Here is a 21,009-nt window from a genome sequence, read left to right on the forward strand (position 1 = left end):
GTGGCGGTATAAATAGCAGCTATGATAAATCAAAAACGGGAAACAATCGAAACGTATTTCAACAACGCTTATTTACTCATTTTAAAGAACTTAGCGAAAAGCGAGAAGCAAAAAACAAGTTGGAAAAGTTGCAATGACAATAAAGTTGAAAAAGCAAATTCATTTGATTTACTTGTTTAAAATGTTGATTAAGAAAAACTGTTTTGTTTTTAAATGTCTACTTTTATGCAACAGTTTGAAAGTTAAAGGCATGTTATAACTTGACAATGCAAATCAAAATTGTTTGTCGTTTTATACCGCAAACAAATTCGTTCAACACATTTTTTTCAATTTTTAACTATAACTAATTGAACTTTAGAAAAACAAAATTACTGAAATTCTTTGACAAAAAGATTGTTTTAACTCGTTTATCCGATATACTCAACAAGCCGTTTAGGCAGTTTTAACGTTTATTAAGTAACGATGGAAAAAAAACAAATAATAACAAAAAATGTTATTTACAAACAACAACAGATTGTTCCAAAAAATCGATTCATAGCGGTTCGCAGGTTTGACATATACTTGACAAGTAACAACGGACAGATCAACGTATAAATATGCACAGACACCATCGCAGGCACTTTCACAGCTGGTATAGCAAACTCAGCATCAGAAACGTCGATAAAAACCGCTGCAGCTACTGGAATAGTACACACAATAAAAACTAAGCTCAAGAGCGCCACCAAGCGAAGACGCGGCGTGGCAAAGTATTTTCGTGTGGTGGTAATGTGAGATTTGAACACTTCGTCTTCATGTGGAGGGTTGGCGTTGTTTTTGGTCGATTTTTCGTCGTAAATTACAGTCGAGTTGCTTTCGTAGTTTTGCCTCGGGTCAAGTTTGTCGAACTCGCGGGATCCTGTGACACTTGAGATCGCCTGTGACCTTGTATTTACCCGGGAACGGGAGCTGGGACGGGTCCCCGTGAATTCTTGGAAGTTTTTGACCCCACTAAGGGTAAGGGCAACTAGGCATATGACCTACAAAGAGAAAATTATTGTTAAAAAGTCTACAGTAGAGGAATACTAAATTTTGAAGTAAATCATTTAGGCAAAAAAGTGATCTGATTAGCTGATGTATAATGCGTTTACACAAAAAAATCAACATAATAGTTTACAGCAAACAAATTCACGTTTTTTATTATTTTATTTTTTACACGGAACATAACGATTTAGAAGCTAATGCCTAAAATGATTTTAGTACAGTGCTCTTCAACCGGGGTTCCGTACAACCCTTACAGGGGTTCAGTGAACTTTAAGAGTCGCACAGGGGTTCACAGCGGTTTGGTGTAGCAATTCAAACAAGAATGATTCATAATGTCGTTGTTGTGAACAGCAATGCTCGCCTGTACGATCTAGTTAACCTTGGTTACACCATTGATCAATTGTGACGTAATAAACACAGTCTTGATACACTTTGGCTAAGTTGCAAGAATGTAGAAACGACCGATCCAAGTAACATGGCAATGCGTTTCAGTGAATCGTTTAATTGTAGTCAACTTTTGCGCTTTGGGTGTGTTAAGTAAAGTGTATGTTTTTTTCTTTGATACTTGTATTACATTAAAATTATTTTATGGGGGGTTCCGCAAAGTTTGACAAAATACCTTAAGGGTTCCGTGCCACTAAAAAGGTTGAAGAGCACTGTTTTAGTACAAAAAAACTTTTTTCCTTTCACACTGACCTCCACAATCCACAGACCGATATTTACGCCCATAAACGAACTACTAAGAGGTGCCCAGACTCTTGAGCACCCCATGTGGCGGGGGCAAATCTCCCCCACCGATCCCGGATTGCAATGACACAAACTTGCACAGTTCCAATTCAGGACAGCGATAATGGTCAGAGCAATCGGCAAAATCCACGAAAAAGTTACAAGAAGAATTGCCTTTCGCCGTTTCAAATCCAAAATCCTATGAAAATGATTGTTGTCAAAATCAAGAAAACTAGTTTAAGACAAATTAAGTTGTTGTTGTTTTGTTTTTTATTGTAAGAATAACACTTAAAGGGGAATAAATCAAAGCTTCGCTTATATTTGGGAAACTATCGGTGTCACAAAGTTGTATGTCACAAATATTGGTGCCTTTAACGGGCATTATGAAACTGAAATAAAAAAGTCAATTTTAATATGGTTTAGCCACCGTGATATCAACAAGTTTTGTGTTGAAATAAATTGATGACAAATTACGACGATTTGAGCAATTGTTGTTTTTACAAATGATTTTGCAATCCTAGGCCGGAAACGCCATTCACAACATTGCGCAAAAGCGCCTGAGTATTATTATTAATTAGTTTTTTCAAAAATACGTCGAAAAATTCCGAAATGTCCTGCCAGGTCTTTATCGATCAATCAGTGGTAACGATTGAATAAATGCAACTGCGCGTTGCGAAACAAGGAAACAAACGCATTATGACGTGTAACATTTTCAAACGTTTAAATCACAACACACACTCGACGCCGATTGGCTACCACGTGTCACTACGTCACAAGTTCTAACAGCATGTTGATGCCAGCACGGTGGACGCAGGCACCACGGACCGTCGCGTCATAGGAAGTGCCAGTTTTCTGTAAACACGAGGGCTACGTCATATAATGACGTCACGATGTAAAGGCCATTTCGCTAAATGTACGCAGAAGAATTAATTATTGAATGTGTCATAGAGGCTATTCCAAAATTACAACTTAATTTCAGTGGTAAAATTGCGCAACTTTGTAATGCGTGATAAACACGATATTACAGTCTAAAACCCCGGCCCGAAAAATCCTGCCCCCACTCTGGATCAAACGGTGTTGCACGTAGTTTAACTTTTTTGTCACATCGCAACAATAGGTATAGGCAGTGGTAGGATTCAGTCGGTTAGCACCGGTTCTATAGAATCGTCTCACGAAATTTTATGAGATCAGCGAACCGGTTAGCATTACTGGTTACTGTCAATGGACTTTTTGTAACAGAACCGGCTAAAAAATATGACTTTTGTGATAGAACCGACTGAAAAAAAATTAGAATCCCGCTACTAGGTATAGGGCTTTGAACAGCGTATGTGTTAAACCGAGTTACTTATTACGCGACAAAACAAGTACCTTTGAGTTGACCTTGACACATGCACACTTGACGTAGACGTGCTTCGATGTCTGACGCTCTTTTGAAAATATGTGCTGTCCAACATGACGTAAATAAGCACGAGCAAATTTCCGCACATGACAAAGAGCATTGAAACAGCCGCTGATTGACACAAGGTCCAGAGAATCTGCAGAAAATAACGTTGGAAATTTATACCGAGTTGAACCCACTTGGATGGGTTAAAAGCACAAAAACGAAACACGGAAGATTTTAAGGAGCGACCAATCTTTACCAATTGTACATAAGTCTGGGCAATACGAAATTTCTCTGGAAACACTTTGAGCAATATCATTGGTCTTCAGTGAGAAATGTGCAATTGCGCAACCACGCCGCTTAGACATTTGGCGATAACAGAAACACAATTGGAGATGTTTTGGATTTGAAATTATAGATAAAGACTACCTGAAAAGGTTGCTCACCCCTGCTGAATGCCTTACTAAACACATTTTAGTTAATTAACCCTACTTTACTTTGAATCATAGTTCGAATTAAGCCGCAGGTATTGCATCAAAATTTTGACGACTATCTAAAAGTGATGTTTTACAAAACACGATTTTGTACATTGCAAATTTCCAGCCGAAATGCCACAACTGGACGTCCACCAAAATAAAAAAAACATGGTTGTTTTTCTGCGAGCCAATATGGGACGCAAATCACGCCTATATGATTTCATTGAACACCTCATCTCTGGCGGGGTATTATTGGTGACATATGCAGTGTGTCATATAGGATGCGCCCGACGATATATAACAACTATTGATGAGCAAGTGCAGCGCTTCTTGCAAACAGGCGTTAACCACTGCAAAACAATCTGTCCGCAAAACAATGCACAATGCTACTGGCGCAAACAATGACAAAATTCGAATGCAGCCATTGTTTAACAACAAACAGGTATTTTTTAGGTCTAGCGTGTTTTTGCAGCAAAGGGAACGTGTTTGAGATAATGGTAAAGCTGAAAGTCGGACGTCATTTCATGACTTGGGGAAAATGTAATGGAGGGATATTGATTGGCTACGTGTTATGGGTGATAATGGGGTTGGGCTGGATGGATGAGTATTGCGTACTGCCTCGTTATCAAAAGCACGATTTTAAGAAATCGGGTTCTTTTTTTCGCGTATAACAATCGACATGGGTATCTTTGGCCAAACCAAATGTGACTGCCGTCATACGTCGATTCATATGTATTTCAACAAGACTTACGAAGATAATTTTAAAAATTTATACCGTTTTGTTTGACAAATTCTGTTCTCAAAATTGCAGTTATAGCTTCATTGGGGGACAAAACAGTGTCAAACGCAAGCTAATTTGTATTTCAGCTATACGCAAAACCGAGTTTCCCTATTCTCTAACAAACAATGTGCGAGTGGAGGTTGAATTTGGCGATAATGATATAATCATAGCTATATCACGATTTTTGACAATAAATCACGATGCACGTAGGTCAGGAATAATCAACTTTCTTATTCACAACTCATGAAGTGTCTCCTAATAATAGTGATATGGTGTAAGAAGGTAAAATAGAAGTGCAGTCTGCAATCATGACTGTTTGTGCATTTTGCCCTTCGTAAAGGCTAAAAGTTTATCTGTAGTTGTCGCTCTTTTTAGAGTGATTTATTTTATATGGTTTCTTTTACCGTTTTTCGCTCAGTAGACTTCGAAAAAAAGGAGACCCGCAAAAAACATTTTATTTTTCCTAACCATCATTTTTTCACCCGTTAATAGCCGTGGTGTATTAAAAATATTTGGTGTTTTAATTTGGTATTAAAATTAAAAACTGGTCCAACTTTCTGGTTGAACTTCAACTGAGAGATTGAAGTTGTCACAAACGATTAGTACGATACAATTGCGGTTAGCAGCATAATAGTATGTTTCGCGAAGTTTGTGGCATCTTGAAAACAATTATCCATTGTCTGTATCATATGCATGATCATCGGCTATTCTAGTGGTAATAAGCAAATGTTTGAATAATTATTCCCCAGTGTACATCAGTCTGGGTCGGTCAGCGTACTTTTGCGTTTTGTGTCTTTCGAAGTTATTTTTGGCACTTGTTACATCCCGTCGAGACGTCCCAAAAATAACGCCGGCATCAAATACAAACGGAAAATCCCGACAATGTGATTTGGAGTAGGGTTGGTGCCAGGTGGTACGTCGTTGCATGACTTGCCATTTGCATTTCCGATATCTAGCCGTTGTACCGCCACGACTTGTATATATTTAACCTAATCAATGTAAATGTTTCCCACAAACCACACCCAAAAACGCAAGCCTTGCTTGTTTTGTGATCTTATTTCTTGGTCGGCTCGTATTGAATAGCGAAGAAACGCATAAAACCGCAAAGGTAACAGGCCGCAAACACCTCCGAAGTCAACATATTGGCCAAAATAACCTAACCTATACCATGCAAATAATGACCACACCCAAAAACACGAGCCATTGCTCGTCTTTCCACGAAAACCCACAATTTTTGTCAGCATGCACAAATAGCATGGAAACGCATAAAACCACCAAGGTACCGCAAATGCTTCCGAAATCATCACATTTCACATTTTATAGTTTCCAAATACGTGTGTTTTTCATTTCTACTATAATGATTGGTTGAAATTCAATGCATTGTCATTAAAAATAATTGATGTGTTCTAGTAAGTAACTACACAAGCTAAAAATGATCAATTTTTCGGTGGTTCTCTTACCGCCCATATATGGACCATAAATAAATTATTTACCCCTACACCGAACACATAAGTACCTTACCTGCATTTTATACGACGGCGACATTTCGGACATTTTAGCGGGGCGTCTGTAGCCGTCGATTTCATCCCATAAGTGGAAGCACAAAAATACGACATTGCTCAGCAGGGTACTGGTAACACTTGTGTATACATAGTTTTGGCGCAGAAATTTCCGTCGATAAACGGTCGCTGCAAGCCACACCACCAAATTGACAAGCCCGGCCAGCAATGGCAATGGCATAAGCAACACGTATTGCCATTTCGTTTCTTCAGCTTTGCATTCGAAAGGATTTGTCTCGTTAAATTCTATTGGCGCAGTTGTTGCCATTTTTTAGCAAATGTGTTTAGTTTGACCCTGTAATACAAAAACAAAATTAATGTAGGGGAGTATAAAAGTAAAAAAATACAAAATATGAAACTTTTAGCAAGAAAATTCAAGGCAGTAGCTTTCACATCGCTTTGACTTTGCTGCTGTAGTACTACAGCAAGAAATGACAAAACGTTTTATTATTTTCACATCAAGATGCCAACTGATGTGTTTTAGCTCAGATACATTGTGGTACGGTAGAAATTTCTTCACAAATCTATTTGCACGACATTGTGCTCATCTCACCAAATCTATTCACAATTTACTGCACCGACAACAAAGCTAAAATGTGCTTGTCGACCGGCAATGTTTTGATAATACTGCAATGCTCTGCATGATTCATATCCGCTTACATGGGGTTGTCAAACTTTTCACCGCCATTCAACCCTGCTTTAGTAGTTGTTGAACAATTTCAAATAATTTCGGCCCTTTTGTACAGCTTTTCATGTCCCAATCGCAAATCCAAACTAGCTTCCAAAATCAGCTTTTGGCTTTCACGAAGTGTAGCACTATAAACGTTATTTGAGCAACTGTGTTAACTTTTTTCAAAGAAACTTAACGCTGTTGTAAGCGATTGTTTTTTAAACTTCACAGCAACCCGCAGCGATAGCTTGTTTTGATACCCCACTGTGCATGGCTTGCAATATATACGTCCTCTGTGCTAAAACATGCAACGGTGCTACATCAATCTGCCTTTGTCTTTTCTATGAAAGGTTTTATGCCACTGTGTCGCCTCGTTAAAGCCCACTTCCTTGACTTCGTCACGTTCAATCCCTTCCGCATATACACTACTGCGGACTTACTGAATCTTATAGATGCCCAGTAACGCACGGGCAGCGATACAACGTATGCAATTGAACGTAGTAGACTGTACCGCACCTCAGATTCTAAACACAATCAATTGTCTGTGATGGTTTTTTTGTTAAGATTAAAAGTATTTGTGCCATTGTTAACAATATATTCACTGGTAATCATCTTAAAAGTCCGATAATGACATATGAAACGGTCACTCAAGTTAGGGCAACTGCAATCACCTACTTAAATCACCTACACCAAGCAACGTACAAACCAACACTGAATAGATCGCGCCACAGTTACGGCAAGATATGCTCGCAGGACGGCGGTCCTTTCGAGTCGCGTTGTCTTTCTGCGAAATCGCTTGCAAAGCGAAGAAGGCAACAGCACGCAGGACCCACACTGTGGTCATTGCATGCAACGAGAAAAACACACAACAGCTATCCTGGAACTAAAGACATGAGGATTACGTAAGAGAAATGCGCGTTTCTTCTCGAACATGACTCAACATTTTTCGGTTTAAACATAAAGGGTAGGAAAAAGAGAAGCGTGTTTTGTCTATAATGTGAGCTCAATCGCCTGGCAATTACGTACATGTGTGTGATGTCACGACAGGTTCTGTCTCAAAAATAAAGATTTTTTTTTGTTTTTTTTGGCGTGAATTGGACACGACTCGTGCAGACTGTTTAAATCGCTCTACTTCATCGACTCTACTGATATGTCTACCAGCTTTCCTGTTTTGTATCGCTGTGACGTCATGTTCAATATCGGTACCATTTTGTCCAGCGTGCAAAACAAATTGCGTTTACATGTGTGTTATTTGAATTGGAAAGCAATGATACTTTTCAAGGACCGACCACTAGTCTCACATTGTTAAATATCTTTCGCAATGCTTTTGACAAATGTACGAGTAACAGAAATCTGCCATTGCAACATTATGTGAATGATTTCGAAATTGTTTTTTAAGATTTGTTGCGAAACCGATTTAAAATCTATGCAGTAAGAAGTTTCAAAACAGCATTGTTACAGCAAACCTTCGTTTTTTCAACCCCACAAAAAATTACCCCAAAACTTGTATTGTCCACCCAATAGTTGTACAGCCAACAAAATTTTACTAAAGTAAAGATACCTCCAGACCATATCAAATTTACCCCTTGGGATAAATTAACCCCATAATGAGACCCTTTTTGTTAAATAGTATCCTTTCGCAATTGTTTCAATAACTAAACCAAGTTTCATGTTTTTCAACTAAAAACGTTGTCGAGGTATTTCTATGGGAGCAACTTTTAAGCTCTGACGCATCTTTGGTCTGAAACGAAATTAAAGTCATCGGTACAAAAGTCACAAATGATTACGTAACATCGGTGGCGCTATGACGCCGGTGCAAACGTATATAAATATTCCTTGAAATTCACCACACGTCGCATGGTAAATATTCTAGCCAACATATGCCAACATTGCAAAGTGGTGTAGTGTTAAGAATGTACGCAAATTGGGCTATACTCATCGGGCCTATACAGTACAAATTTGCTGTATTTAACTGAGGCTGGTTTTAGTTTCGGCGAAAAGTTTTAGAATTTTTGAAGCTTAACAACGTAACTATATGCGTTGTGCAAACATTAAGGCTCATTTACAAGTAATTATGCTTTGCCCACAACACAATGAAGTTTTATTTTTGAAAGAAATTCATTCAAGATTAATTTAATGGTTACGCGTTACAATATTTTGTCATATAAGAATGCTTTATCAAAAATCGCAGCATCTAATCTAAAATCAATAAAGGCCCACGCAAAAACAGGTACAGTTTGAAAGTTATGTAGAAAATGATCTACATTGGGTCAAGACGTCAATAACGTTACTTTAACTATAACTGTTAGATAAAGGATATCGGTAATTTAACTTTAATGAAACGAAAAACGATCGAAAAACATTAACTTGCAGTAGTTGTTTTAATGTAACGTAAAACAATACAGGGTTTGGATAAGTGCCAGACGCTTTTCGGGCGCAAAATCGGAAAATGTTCCTCGTTTTGTAATCACGTGTATTCTTATGACGTTCCAATAATCACAGCTCCGCCCTTTTCACCCTGATCACACGTTGCCCCTGCGTAGAGTCCATATTGCGGGAAAAGACCTGACAGTTTGAAATGCGCCAATGAGCAAAATCATGCATTTGTCCAACTACCATCAATTTATCAAAGCCACGTGATTTTAACACGTGATCGATGCATCTTTGTCACGATTGTTATGCAATGAACGCATTATCAGTTTTGAGGCTTTGGAGCAAATTACTGCAAAGTTTATCAACTCCAGGGTCAGTAAAAGGTCCAATTTCCTGTTTTGATGAAATGAGAGATTTCACAATGGGTAAAATTTAGACAACAAAGACTTTCGCCAGCAGTTTCGTGGTATTGAGCTAAGTGAACTATTAGACAGCATATGCGTTGGGTCACGTTTTGAAAGAAACGAACTTCGACGAAAGCAGCGATTGCACTTAAACAAAAAAACGAAATTGTTCTATTTAAGAATTACGATCAACTGTAAAGGCCAAATGTACTGGAATTTGATTGAAAACGTTGGACAATTAATTAGTGTTGCCGGGGGAGCCCGGATAAGTAAACATTTGAAAAACGATTAACAGTTGTCTTGTAAGTTGTAGATAGGTTTATCATGCGTAAAAGCAATTGTATAACTTTGCATGGCCATATGGCCCACTAGTTGTGACTATAATATTCTAATATCTTCCGTTACACAATGACCAAAGTAGCGTCAACTAGCGTTGCTTAACGTCACGTCGCAAACAAGTAAACTAATATGGCAATGAAAGAGAAAAACAGTAAACGGAAATGCATACTTATGCAAAATAGTGCATTTAGTGAATTGCACCATTACAGCAATTAACTTGAGAGCATCGTCATATCACGGCGAGAACAGCAAAGAAACGGACGTCAAGATTGTCGGGTGGCTGTAGCAACCGCCATATATTCACAGCAAGAAACTTTAATGGTCTTGATTCAACCAACTAAATTGAAGCTACCAATACCCCAAGTAAAAATTCTAATAGACTTAACGGACTTGCAATGAAAACAGACGGCTCGACACCCGCTTATTAATTGTGAGCAAAACACATTTAGGCAACATAAGCCAACCAATAAATTAAAACAAGGACCGTTTTCGCTACAATTTTTGTTTATAGCAACGCATGTTATTCTGTGCATTTTGTGGTCGTCGGCGGTTAACTTGAAATTGACAGTTTACCAATCGGGCAAGTTTAAAATCGGTTTGTATGTAACGCTCGATGTAGAAGTGATTTCCAATATATATTTTTTTCAGTTTACGGTTGCTGTAAATTTCCCCCAAACAGTTTTACTGGCCTTCCAAACAGAATACAACGAAGCATCAAAACGACGGTTTCAGTAATGGATCAAAATTATCAACAACAAGGCTTAAACTGACGATCACTGTTTGCCGTTCTTTATTTAAAACAGTAAAACCAATAGACAGAAAAATCCCTGCATAAAACTGAATCAGTCTATTGGTTTTACTGTTTAATGTTAAAGCAGTGGTTCCCAACCTTTTTTGTTACATTCCTCCCTTTGCCCATTTTCGAACTATTCATTCCTCCCCATAAGACGAAAAACAAATATAACACAAAAAATTATAGCAATTTGAAATAGACCGTATAATTAGGGGTGTTCATTTCAGAATCCTTTACAACCGGTTCGAAATGGTGATGTGCATACAAAAATGTTCTGTAACATTTCCAATGTATTTTTTTACAGTTTTTATGAAATTCCTCCCCTGAACTCATAAAATTCCTCCCTAGGGAGGAATTCCTCCCTGGTTGGGAACCACTGTGTTAAAGCATATTAGGCATATAAGCTAAACAAAAACATTAAGAAATAAATGCAACCTTAAACGAGTCTGTGTTCTAGGTTTTACGGTGATAAAAAAATCACGTTTGTTCATGGAAGTATCCGTAAAGTTCTGAAAAAAAGTGCGCCCCGCTAAAGCGAACGTTGGCATCAAATGCTGCACGCACTTCCTTACGGCATTTTAAAACAATTGGCGCATGGCACAAAATGCGCAGTACCAAAGCACGTTTATTTCATTTTCGATGAATCAGGTCAGGGCGTCACCAAAATATCCCATGCCGGTAAAAACAATCGTTTCAGTTTTTCGTGACACCTGGCCTAAAAAAGTTAAACGTAGTTTCTAAAAGAAATTTGCCTTCAAGCTTTTTGTCAACGAATCCCTTTTCTGCAACATATTCTACGAAAATGGACAAAAAAACAACAACAAGTTATGACTCCATAGTCTAAGTTTTAAGAGTTAGTTGTATTACTGTTTTATGTAAATTCATTGTCAAATATTTCTGGTAACGACACCAACACAAATTCTACAATCTAAAAACTTTGGTTTCGTCATGGAATTGTATCTTTCTTAGCAAAATGACAGTACTCGGTTCAACAGATAATGAACTGCAGTACATCCGTCGAACAAAAAACGCCGCAGCAATTATAGCGAAACAAACGGAATTGAATATTCACTGCAAAAACTTTTTGCTTAGACTTAATACTTCTCATGTTTACCACGTTACTTAAAACACGCAAAAATCTTCAAATTATTTTAAAATTCATGTTGCATGTAAAGACCACAGCAACGTTGCCTTCATTTTAAACGCAACCGAAGAACGTCAGCCACGAAGTATTTATCCTGAACAGCATTTATTTTGAAATTCGTGAAACCAAAATAACGAAAATTGTCGTCTGAAATAAACTAGTCCTGTTAATTTGAGGTTTCATATATATTTAGGCTAACAACAATCCAGAAAAGAAAAACTACACAAAGAATTACGCGTACCGAGTGTTTACACTGTTAACTAGCTTACAGGTTACGCTCGTGATCATAGGCTAATTACCCGTACAAGCTACGACACGTCGCGAGAAAAAATGCACCAAAAATAAGAATTAATTAACCTATAATGCCACGTAATGATATCTCGTTTCCAAAAGGTGTGGTATATTTGGAATTCTAGTCCATATGTCACGCGTGGTCTTATGCATGAAGTTGTAAGTCAGCCAAGTGCTGTATTTAGATGTGATCAAGGGTCGTCAAACGGACGACCTTATCCATGAAGTTGTAAGTCAGCCAAGTGCTGTATTTAGATGTGATCAAGGGTCGTGAAACGGACGACCAGACATTTATGCCATTCTTAGTGTTATGCCACACCCTTATGCCATTCTTAGTGTCAAAACATGTGTCAATGTTGTGAAACCTAATTCTTTGAATATAAACCTGATCAATTTGTTTGATTTCTTAGCTTTGAACAACATCAAAGTTAAAAAACAACAACAACAACTGGAGATCAATAATATTTGTATTTACTTAAAGAAATGGATTTTTTACTCAGTTATATACGTCATATACATGTATATTTGTCACATATAGCACGACTGGTTTTACATACCCACAAATAATAAAGAACACCATTTCACACAGTTCATTTCAAGCTGCTTTTAGATAAAAAACATTCGAATTGTTTGTGACAATGACCTACGTTTTATTTGTCATTGCACGTTTCTCTGCATTTCTCGTTTCTCCGAAATGAAATCAGCGCCAGAAACATAATGATGCAATAAGCTAACCACCGGAAAAAACAACCGACTAGCCATGACATTTAACGTTTGCAACATTTCGTGCAAAGCATTGCTTTCGAAGTAAAACCTTTTTCGCATTGAATCGTTGCCACCCATCAGCTGTTTGTTTACCATTTGTGCTCACTCTTTGCACGCAACTCACTAAAATTTGGGACTTGACAAATGCACACAACCACCAACAAAGTTTTTTTGTCCTAAACGCCAGAAATCTGTTTTTATATTCTGTGCTAGTTTAGTAGCTTCTGTTTGCTTAAAAATAAAACATACAAAACTAACTCTACAAGACATTACTATCTCCTACAAGTTTAAGCTTTGTATTCTTACGTTTGAAAACAAAAAGCAGTTGTACGCAACCCTATCTATCCCTTCTTTTGCTCTACCTCACGTTAACGTTGATTATACTTTCTATTAGGTTTGCAGATCTTTCTTTTTGTCTAAAATCACCAAATTCGCACAAAAAAGCACACAACAATGCTGTCATTCTCGATTTAATTCACGCTTATCACGTCACACATGACCGATTTGTGCAAAAAAGGCTTGGTCTTGGAGCCGTAGGTAGCGTGTTACTCAGGCAAGAAAATGTGTGTGCGAGTAATATTTACAAACGCGATGCAATTATATTTTAATAATGTCCTCAGTGTGGTGGTATAATTGATTCATCGGATGCCACAATTGTCCTACAATGCCCAATCAGACAGGTAATTGGTAGCTTTGAATGTTTAGCGTTGGCGCCCGACAGTTTTACTGGGTCAAGCCCACAATCCATATGTGCCAATCATCTTGACGATGCCAAGTTTAGAGCTTGTTGCTTGGCCTAGAGAAATTTTGATTTCGTCTACTTGGTTGGTCACAAGTGTGTAAAAGCCCACAAACGTACGGTTGCAGTATATTGTGTTTTGTAAGTAATGTTGATTTTTGTGACTAATTTGAAAACGGTGTATCCATTGCAATGTTTACGTCTGAAGCAGTCTCGACGAAACAGTGCAAATCGAAGATTAGCAAAGTCGACTTTTACATCTCCCCCTTAACCCACAGATCAAACACAAAATAATGCTGCTGAAATTAACTGCCTTACAGCCGTTCGCAAGTTGGATAGGTACGTGACCAGTAGTATAGGACAAATCAACGTGTACAAGTGTACGATCATCATTGCACTGGTTCTGGTGTACGCTACTGGAAACGGTATGTTGCTTAGGTCAATAAAATAGGCAACAACTATCGGTAGAGTGCAAATTACAAACACTGTGCTTAGGAGAAAGGCACACCGTAGCCTGGGATTTCTGTGGTACCAGCTCCATCGTGAAGCACGGCGATAATTCATCGGTATTGTCTGAATATCAGCTTCAGGTTCAGAGTTGTTTGGTACATCACCGTCATCTGCTTGATTTATTTCAGCAGGTGGCTGTTCTTCAGTTGAAACTACTGTTTTAGGTGATTTTGGAGAACTGCTTTTTGCTCCACCAGAAAATTTCTGAAAATTCTTGATGCCCACTAACAAGAGAATGACAAGACCGGCCACCTGGCAATATATGTAAGTATTTTGGTATATTATTTTGGAAAGGTTTCCAATAAACATCATATACAGCTTGGATAAACTTTTTGTCAAAAGTTATGAACTTGATTTCACGGCTAATGCACAGCAGGAGTTGTATCGGCCTAAATTACTTCGTTATTTGAAAACAAACTTTTCTGAAAAACAACAAGTTTAAAATAAGCCCTAGTAGAGTTCTGCTACTTTGCGTCAAAGAGTGAAACGGTGTATAAGCATAAAAACCTACTAGTCCATCGCATATTCAAAAAGGTAACAAGAAATTGGGTGTCTCATTTTTCAAACCGAGTCTTGGTCATACATTATTCAAACGAAATCCACTTGGGGAATAACAAAATGTAAAACTAAGCACCAAACAAATCAAAATATTATGTTTCTCTGCTTACCTCACAAAACCACAATACAATATTTATGGACATAAATGAAATAGTAAGAGGCGCCCACACAGCTGAACAGCCGAAATTTCGAGGGCAAACGTCTCCCTTGGAACCGGGTGAGCAGCGACATCTGTCGACGCAGTTCAGCGTAAAAACAGCCAGGAGTGTTAACACTAGAGGCAGCATCCACGACAATGAAACCAAAACAATGGCTTTGATTTTCTTTGCGCGTAAAAATCTGCAAAAAATAATTGTGAGTGAAGGTCATTGCAGAAGCAGATGCATGAAACTTTTCAACGCCTTTTTCTTTTCAAAGGGGGGTTGTGGTCTAATGAAAAAATATTCGTATTTATTTGGACGAAAGAAACAGGAAATCTGTTGTCACGGTGTATTGGCGGCTATTGGCTATAATATACATTTGCTACCAGGCACGCAAAAACAAAACATTAGGTTGGCTAGGTTATGGATACCGACTGTTATCATCTGTGGGTGGCAACACCTTATCGTGGCAAAACAACTCAATTCCATTATTACATTTGCAGGCACTGAACTTTGGTAATAAATGGTTTTATTATAGTACTTGACTAAAACCGGTTGCATTACAATAACTATGTTTCATTCGTGCATGAAGACGCTTACAACATTCTTGTTTCACTGCCATCTCCACGAGCTTAAGTTTTAACACAGCAGTAGGATTTAATCTATTACCCAGTTTTCGTGTCATTGGTAGAAGTAGGTGACAGACTAGAAGCGATTTGAAAGTGAGCACTGTCAATCATCACGAATATAAGAGCACCGAGGTTGCAGCACATCCCGAAAAGCATTGCTACAGCCCCTGATTGGCACAACGTCCATAAGATCTAAAAAATATATATATTTAAACATTGAAACATGGGAAAAGTATTTAAAACCAGTGTAGTATGACAGGCAGGGCGTTTTGGAGGTATTGGTTCGGGACTAGACTTTTCATTAAGCCACGTTTGTGTCGTAAGTTCGTTTTGGTGAATCTAATTTTAGGGCTTTATTTTTACAAAACTTTTGGTTCGGGTCGGGTTTAGGGCTTAGTTTTGGACCCGTTAACAACTTTCTTTAAACGTTTTATGCATGAAAAAGTTTCGTAAGGACTTTACTTTTCGCTTCCCTTGCGTTGCATCTTGATCAAAATACTGAACAGGCGTTTCGTTCACCAGGTTGCATAATTAATAAATTATTTCGTTCAACTGGTGTAATTATAAACAAAATACTAGTTGTTGTTTTCAAGAACTTGTATTTTTGCTGACGTTTCGTCCACCAGAACGGTAGGACTTCTTCAGATCACTAGTATTTTGTTTAGAATTACACCAGTTGAACGAAATAATTTATTAAATCTTGATCAAAATCGAACATTTTGAACGTAATTAGAACTTCAATTTGGCTACTGTGTTGTATGATGACGAAAATAAGCTCAAAAGAATAAACGTGTAGGCTATGGACAAAAGCATTTTTAAAGTTTCAAAATTCCAGCAAATGTACCATATATCAAGATGGCTACGAGTTATCCAATAACCACAAAAATTAAGAAACTTAGCAATCTTACCATGTGACGTAAATGGTAACGCAAATAATTAAACTAGACGTCAAAGAGAAAGAACTCACGTTTAACGCGTAAACACTTATCTGTTCCTGTTTTTGATAGAACAATTTATAAACTAATTGATGTGTGCGATTAAGCAGAAATATTCGGGACAGTCAATGTCAATTTGAAAACGCTTCAGCAAACGAAGCGCGCTTTGCAAATTCAAAGTAGTAAATTAAATTACCATTGTTTTTGTGCTGAACCTATATGGACAATCAATTAGCTGCACTCAATTTAAATGCGAAGGTAGTTGGTAATGCAATTATACTAGCCTGACTATATACAGAAAGGCGTAAACAGCAACTACGTAAAATAATTATCATTCGGCTGCGCGCGGAATAGACTAATGGCAATCAAAAGCGACGTTAACGTAAAAAGGGCAATTCCCTAATTTTCATAATTGTCATCATGACGTTTTATCAATGTCGGATATGACCAAACAGGTTAATTGATTGTTATTTTACGCCTAAGTTCGAAGTTTCAAAGAACCAGTGGCATAAAGATTAGGACATTACGCAAAATTATACTCTAAATCAGGGGTGGGCAACATACGGCCCGCGGGCCGGATCCGGCCCGCGAAGGGATTTTGAGCGGCCCGCAGACAGTTTCAGGTTTTACATGATAATGTGGCCCGCGGCCACAGTCTGCCTCAATCCCCCACTACTTGCTTACTGCGTCAAATTATAGTTGTAACGGACAGTAACTCTCCCCAATAGCAAAACTTTCCCGCCGTTGTTACCATTGCACCATGCGTCCATTGTTACGACATAACTGCCAACCGTGTGTGTGGCCTGCTTTCACGGTTTGCTTTGTTTCCACACGTGTAGCCTAGTTAGTGTTTCAGTATAGAATCTAAGTCTGTTGTGTATGCATTACATTTGCTGTGGTTAATAATTTTATGTTATATCAGTTAGATTGTTTGGACTGTATTGTATTTTTGATGTTCTTGAATGTATTTTGTTTAGGTGTTCAAAAATCCGTTTTAAATCACTGGATAAATACGCGATTAATGTATCGATTCAGGAGTCCGGCCCGCCAAGTACTTCATTTTCCCATATCAGGCCCGCCGACTGGAGAAGTTGCCCGCCCCTGCTCTAAATCATTTACTGCCAAAACCTTACTCTTCAATTTGGGGTTATAAGTAAGACAATAAACAGACTTAAACATGTTTTGAAAAACATTGCGACCTACTAAAACGACTTAACTAGCAAAACGGAAAGTTTTATTTTTGCGCGGCGGATATTTTTTTCGTCAAAATAATTGCGCGGATTTTTGCGCGGAATTACAATTTTCTGCGCGGATTGATAGACTTTTGATTGACATGTGGATTTAACGATTAACGCAATTTGTATGTAACGACTGCAAGACTATCCAGCCGACAAAAAGAACAACTAAATAAAGCAATAAACATGACGAATCTTCAGTTTTGCTCTATTGCGCACTACGTCCTAAAAATACAGATAAATGTACGTTTAACGACTACGTTAGCGAAATAGAAATATTATTTCAAGCGTGACGATCGGTAAGTTTCGCTGTGCTTGACTCATTTACGTGGATTGTTCGCGAAATAAGGCTTCGGACGACATAGAACTTCATTGCAAAACGAAAATATAAAATTATAAAAAAAGTTTATTATAGCTACCTACGAAGCTGTGTTAAGTTGCGCGGACAACACTTTTTTTTGCGCGGATTACACGTAAAAAGTCTAAATTTGCGCGGATTACAAGGGGAAATCCAAAATATTTCCAATCTGGTCATTCTTTCCAATCTGGCCCTAACGCACTCGCAATTTTGGATTGATACATAGTCGATTATCGATAAAAGTGGTTTAATTTATTGGTATGCATATTACCTTCATTTTGCCTTGAGGGGGTGAAGCAGATACCAATGGATTCATTCTGTAGCTGGATATTTCGTCCCAAAGATGCAGTGCCAAGAAAAGCAAGTGACTGAAAAGTGTGCTGGTGACGCACAGGTACACGTAATTGTGACGTAACAATTTAGATCGATAGATTGTTGCGGCAAGAAACACAATCACGTTGACGAGTCCAGATATCAACGGCACTGGCATCAAAAAAACGTAAAGCCATTTTTCTGTCTCTGCCAGGCAAACAGGTATGCTGTTAATTGAAGAGTTGCTTGTAGTCAATGCCAAAGTTGTACTCATTGTATTTGCAGTAGTTAGAGACTCATTTACATATATTCTAAAAAAGAAACAATTTCTGAGTTGGTAACAGAAAAAAATCGTTAGCTGAAAAAGAGACATGACATTCAGACATAAAAACCATAATTCGTTTCTGTTGCTGGCTTACTACATTTTTGAATCATGCTTGTCCTGTGCCTTTCAAACAACATGTGTGGATCTTATTGGTTTAAAACTGCCTTTAAAGGTTTGACCACAACAAAAGCAAATTTCAAAAGTTGATAAATAGTCCCCACGGCTGGTTACACAGGTCAGCTAAACAGCAGCATTTCCCTTTTCTGTACAGAGTGACTCATCGCAGGTACGCATCAGTCTTGCTACGGTTAGCCTGCACTGGCCAATTAATGAGCTAAATGCAAATGGCGCGTTCAAGCGATGCAAAAATAGGCTATCTTCACACAGCTACACTTGCTTTCACAGCAACGGACTTGCCTAGTGAAGATCATTAACATCTTATATACCAAAACACAATAAAGGGGTTTACCTTTCATCAAATATTCATAGGACCTAACGCCTAATCAGTGGATATAGATTTAAACTAGTAGCCGAACGAAGAGGTTATTACAGGTTACAATACGCGTTAGTTTTGAAATTACGCTAAGTGTGTTTAGTGACTCATCGCAAACTATGTTCGCTGAACCTGTTTAACCTTGGTCGCAGATATTGTACTTAAGTGACCGTCTAAGAAAGATCAGTAATGCATTGTGCCAGCAAATTAATAATGCCCTTCACTTTAGTCACTAATTAGCCTTTTAGCTAAAGTCAGCTAGTAAATGAGATAATGCAATGCAATTATAGAGGAAACATTTAATTGTGCTACATAAGGTAGACCATATAAGCTAGGTTATGAGCTATTTTGAAACATACAAAGTTCTTGGTAATAATGTTAAAACACTGAATATGAATAGGTTTATGAATACGGGTTATAGCACCATGAGCCATATAACCACGCAGCATCCTAACGTACTTTTGCCATACTACGTCATGTATTCCAAAAAATTTGATTTCCTGTTTTCTGTTTTGAACATGCTGAACCACACAGGGTTATAAACTTGCGTACTTTAGGCAACACAACTATTCGCAAGTGGAGAAAAGAAATTAGACGTCAACCTTGCCTGTACAAAACTTTCATATACCAACGTACATAGCCATATAGGGAACAAGATTCATCTTGTCATATATTTAACTATAATACAGTTAACAGTTACTACAAACGTATGTTTATATGAGATAAGGCCTAAAGGCTACATTTACAGGCACCATTGGCGTACCACTTACTATTTCACATAAATGTGTGCACCAACGCATTTCGAACCTGATCTTGCTTCCTTGGGTCAAGGAACCCGAAACCATTACACTTTACGTCACAACCGCGTTGAAGTCAATGACTGATGGAAGAGAAAAGTCCGTCTAGTGCAGTGGTTCTCAACCTTATACTGATCGCGTACCACCTGACGACTTTTTTCTATCGTTGCGAACCACCAAAATCCTGTCTGGATTTGTAGACCATAAGTTATGGCTATTCCGTTTTACGATAGGACAGCATATTTCTAAAACCAGCATATTAGCAATACCCAAAACAATATCTAAGACACGAGTTTCGCCCAAAATTAGGGTCGATAAGTTGGGTCAGTTGATATGCATTTCATGATCTGACTTGAATTAAGGTATAGCAGTAAGTTACACGCAAACCACCTTATAAGCTCTGGCGTAGGCTACCACTGATGGTCGTGTACCACAGGTTAAGAACCACTGGTCCAATGTTTATCTTACCAATTTTATTTTATAGTACCAAAAATATGATTGCCCAGCTTGTTAAAACGAAGCAACCACTGTTAAGAGCTATCTGCTTTGATATTTCAAGAAAACAAGTTTTTTCTTAAACTAACTCGTGATTTCGATTAAACTCTAAAATTATAATCAATCAGCTTGTATAAATCGAAGGCACCATCCTTCAGTGCCAATTAACTGTTTTGACAAAATTAGCAATAAGACGAAATATATTCTAAACAAGTTTTGTCCCAAACCAATTCGTGACTCACATCAAAACCTGAAAATATGTTTCTTTAGCTAATATAAAACGAAGCAACCATTCTTCAGAGCTAACTGTATTGATAAATATAAGCAGGAAGACACAATAGACTCTGAACAACTTTTGCCTTAAACGATTGTGCTCCAGACAAAAACTTGACTTTTCCATTTGTTTACCGAAACCTAATGCGTTCAGGCTGTAACCTACAGGTCACTGCTTGTAGCGTAAACTAGTTTCCCATTCTTTTCAGGTCAGTGATCTCTCACCGAAAACGCATTGCACGCTTCGTTGTGCGAGTCAATTTGATTATCTATTGCTATCTTTGACTGTTATATTTTGACACAGTTTTCATAAAGTTATGTATTTCTAAATTGTCTCTCAATATATGTACGTCATGCAATCTTCTGGTCACGGGTTATGACAGTTCAAGACGTCATTTTCGTAGAATATGTTTATCACTAAATCGATTTTAACAATTTTTGGGGAATTTTTGTAATTACTAGCGTGGTCGTTTCCGTGATGCTTTATC

At 37.9% G+C, this 21,009-nt stretch overlaps 2 protein-coding genes across 3 annotated transcripts; both read right to left on the reverse strand.

Annotated features, from left to right (window-relative positions):
• Positions 1–16: 16 nt before the first annotated feature.
• Positions 17–6,232, reverse strand: LOC145233852 (uncharacterized). The gene is made up of 4 exons (XM_080098630.1): positions 5,906–6,232; positions 3,115–3,281; positions 1,717–1,945; positions 17–1,016 (listed from the first exon to the last, which is right to left on the reverse strand). Exons 1-4 carry the CDS (start codon positions 6,209–6,211, stop codon positions 498–500), a joined length of 1,221 nt encoding a protein of 406 aa, XP_079954756.1. The 5' UTR covers positions 6,212–6,232; the 3' UTR covers positions 17–497.
• Positions 6,233–13,176: 6,944 nt separating this feature from the next.
• LOC145233994 (uncharacterized) lies at positions 13,177–19,909 on the reverse strand. Of its 2 annotated transcripts, none has more exons than XM_080098763.1 (5): positions 19,764–19,909; positions 18,098–18,449; positions 15,339–15,490; positions 14,640–14,868; positions 13,177–14,223 (listed from the first exon to the last, which is right to left on the reverse strand). In XM_080098763.1, the coding sequence occupies exons 1-5, from the start codon at positions 19,799–19,801 to the stop codon at positions 13,741–13,743; spliced, it is 1,254 nt and encodes a 417-aa protein (XP_079954889.1). In that variant the 5' UTR covers positions 19,802–19,909; the 3' UTR covers positions 13,177–13,740. The 2 variants fall into 2 exon arrangements, with proteins under 2 accessions (XP_079954889.1, XP_079954890.1); XM_080098764.1 differs by having other exon boundaries at positions 19,727–19,825.
• Positions 19,910–21,009: the final 1,100 nt, after the last annotated feature.

Source organism: Phallusia mammillata, chromosome 6, assembly GCF_965637545.1.
Source record: "Phallusia mammillata chromosome 6, kaPhaMamm4.hap1.1, whole genome shotgun sequence".
Taxonomy (NCBI): domain Eukaryota; kingdom Metazoa; phylum Chordata; class Ascidiacea; order Phlebobranchia; family Ascidiidae; genus Phallusia; species Phallusia mammillata.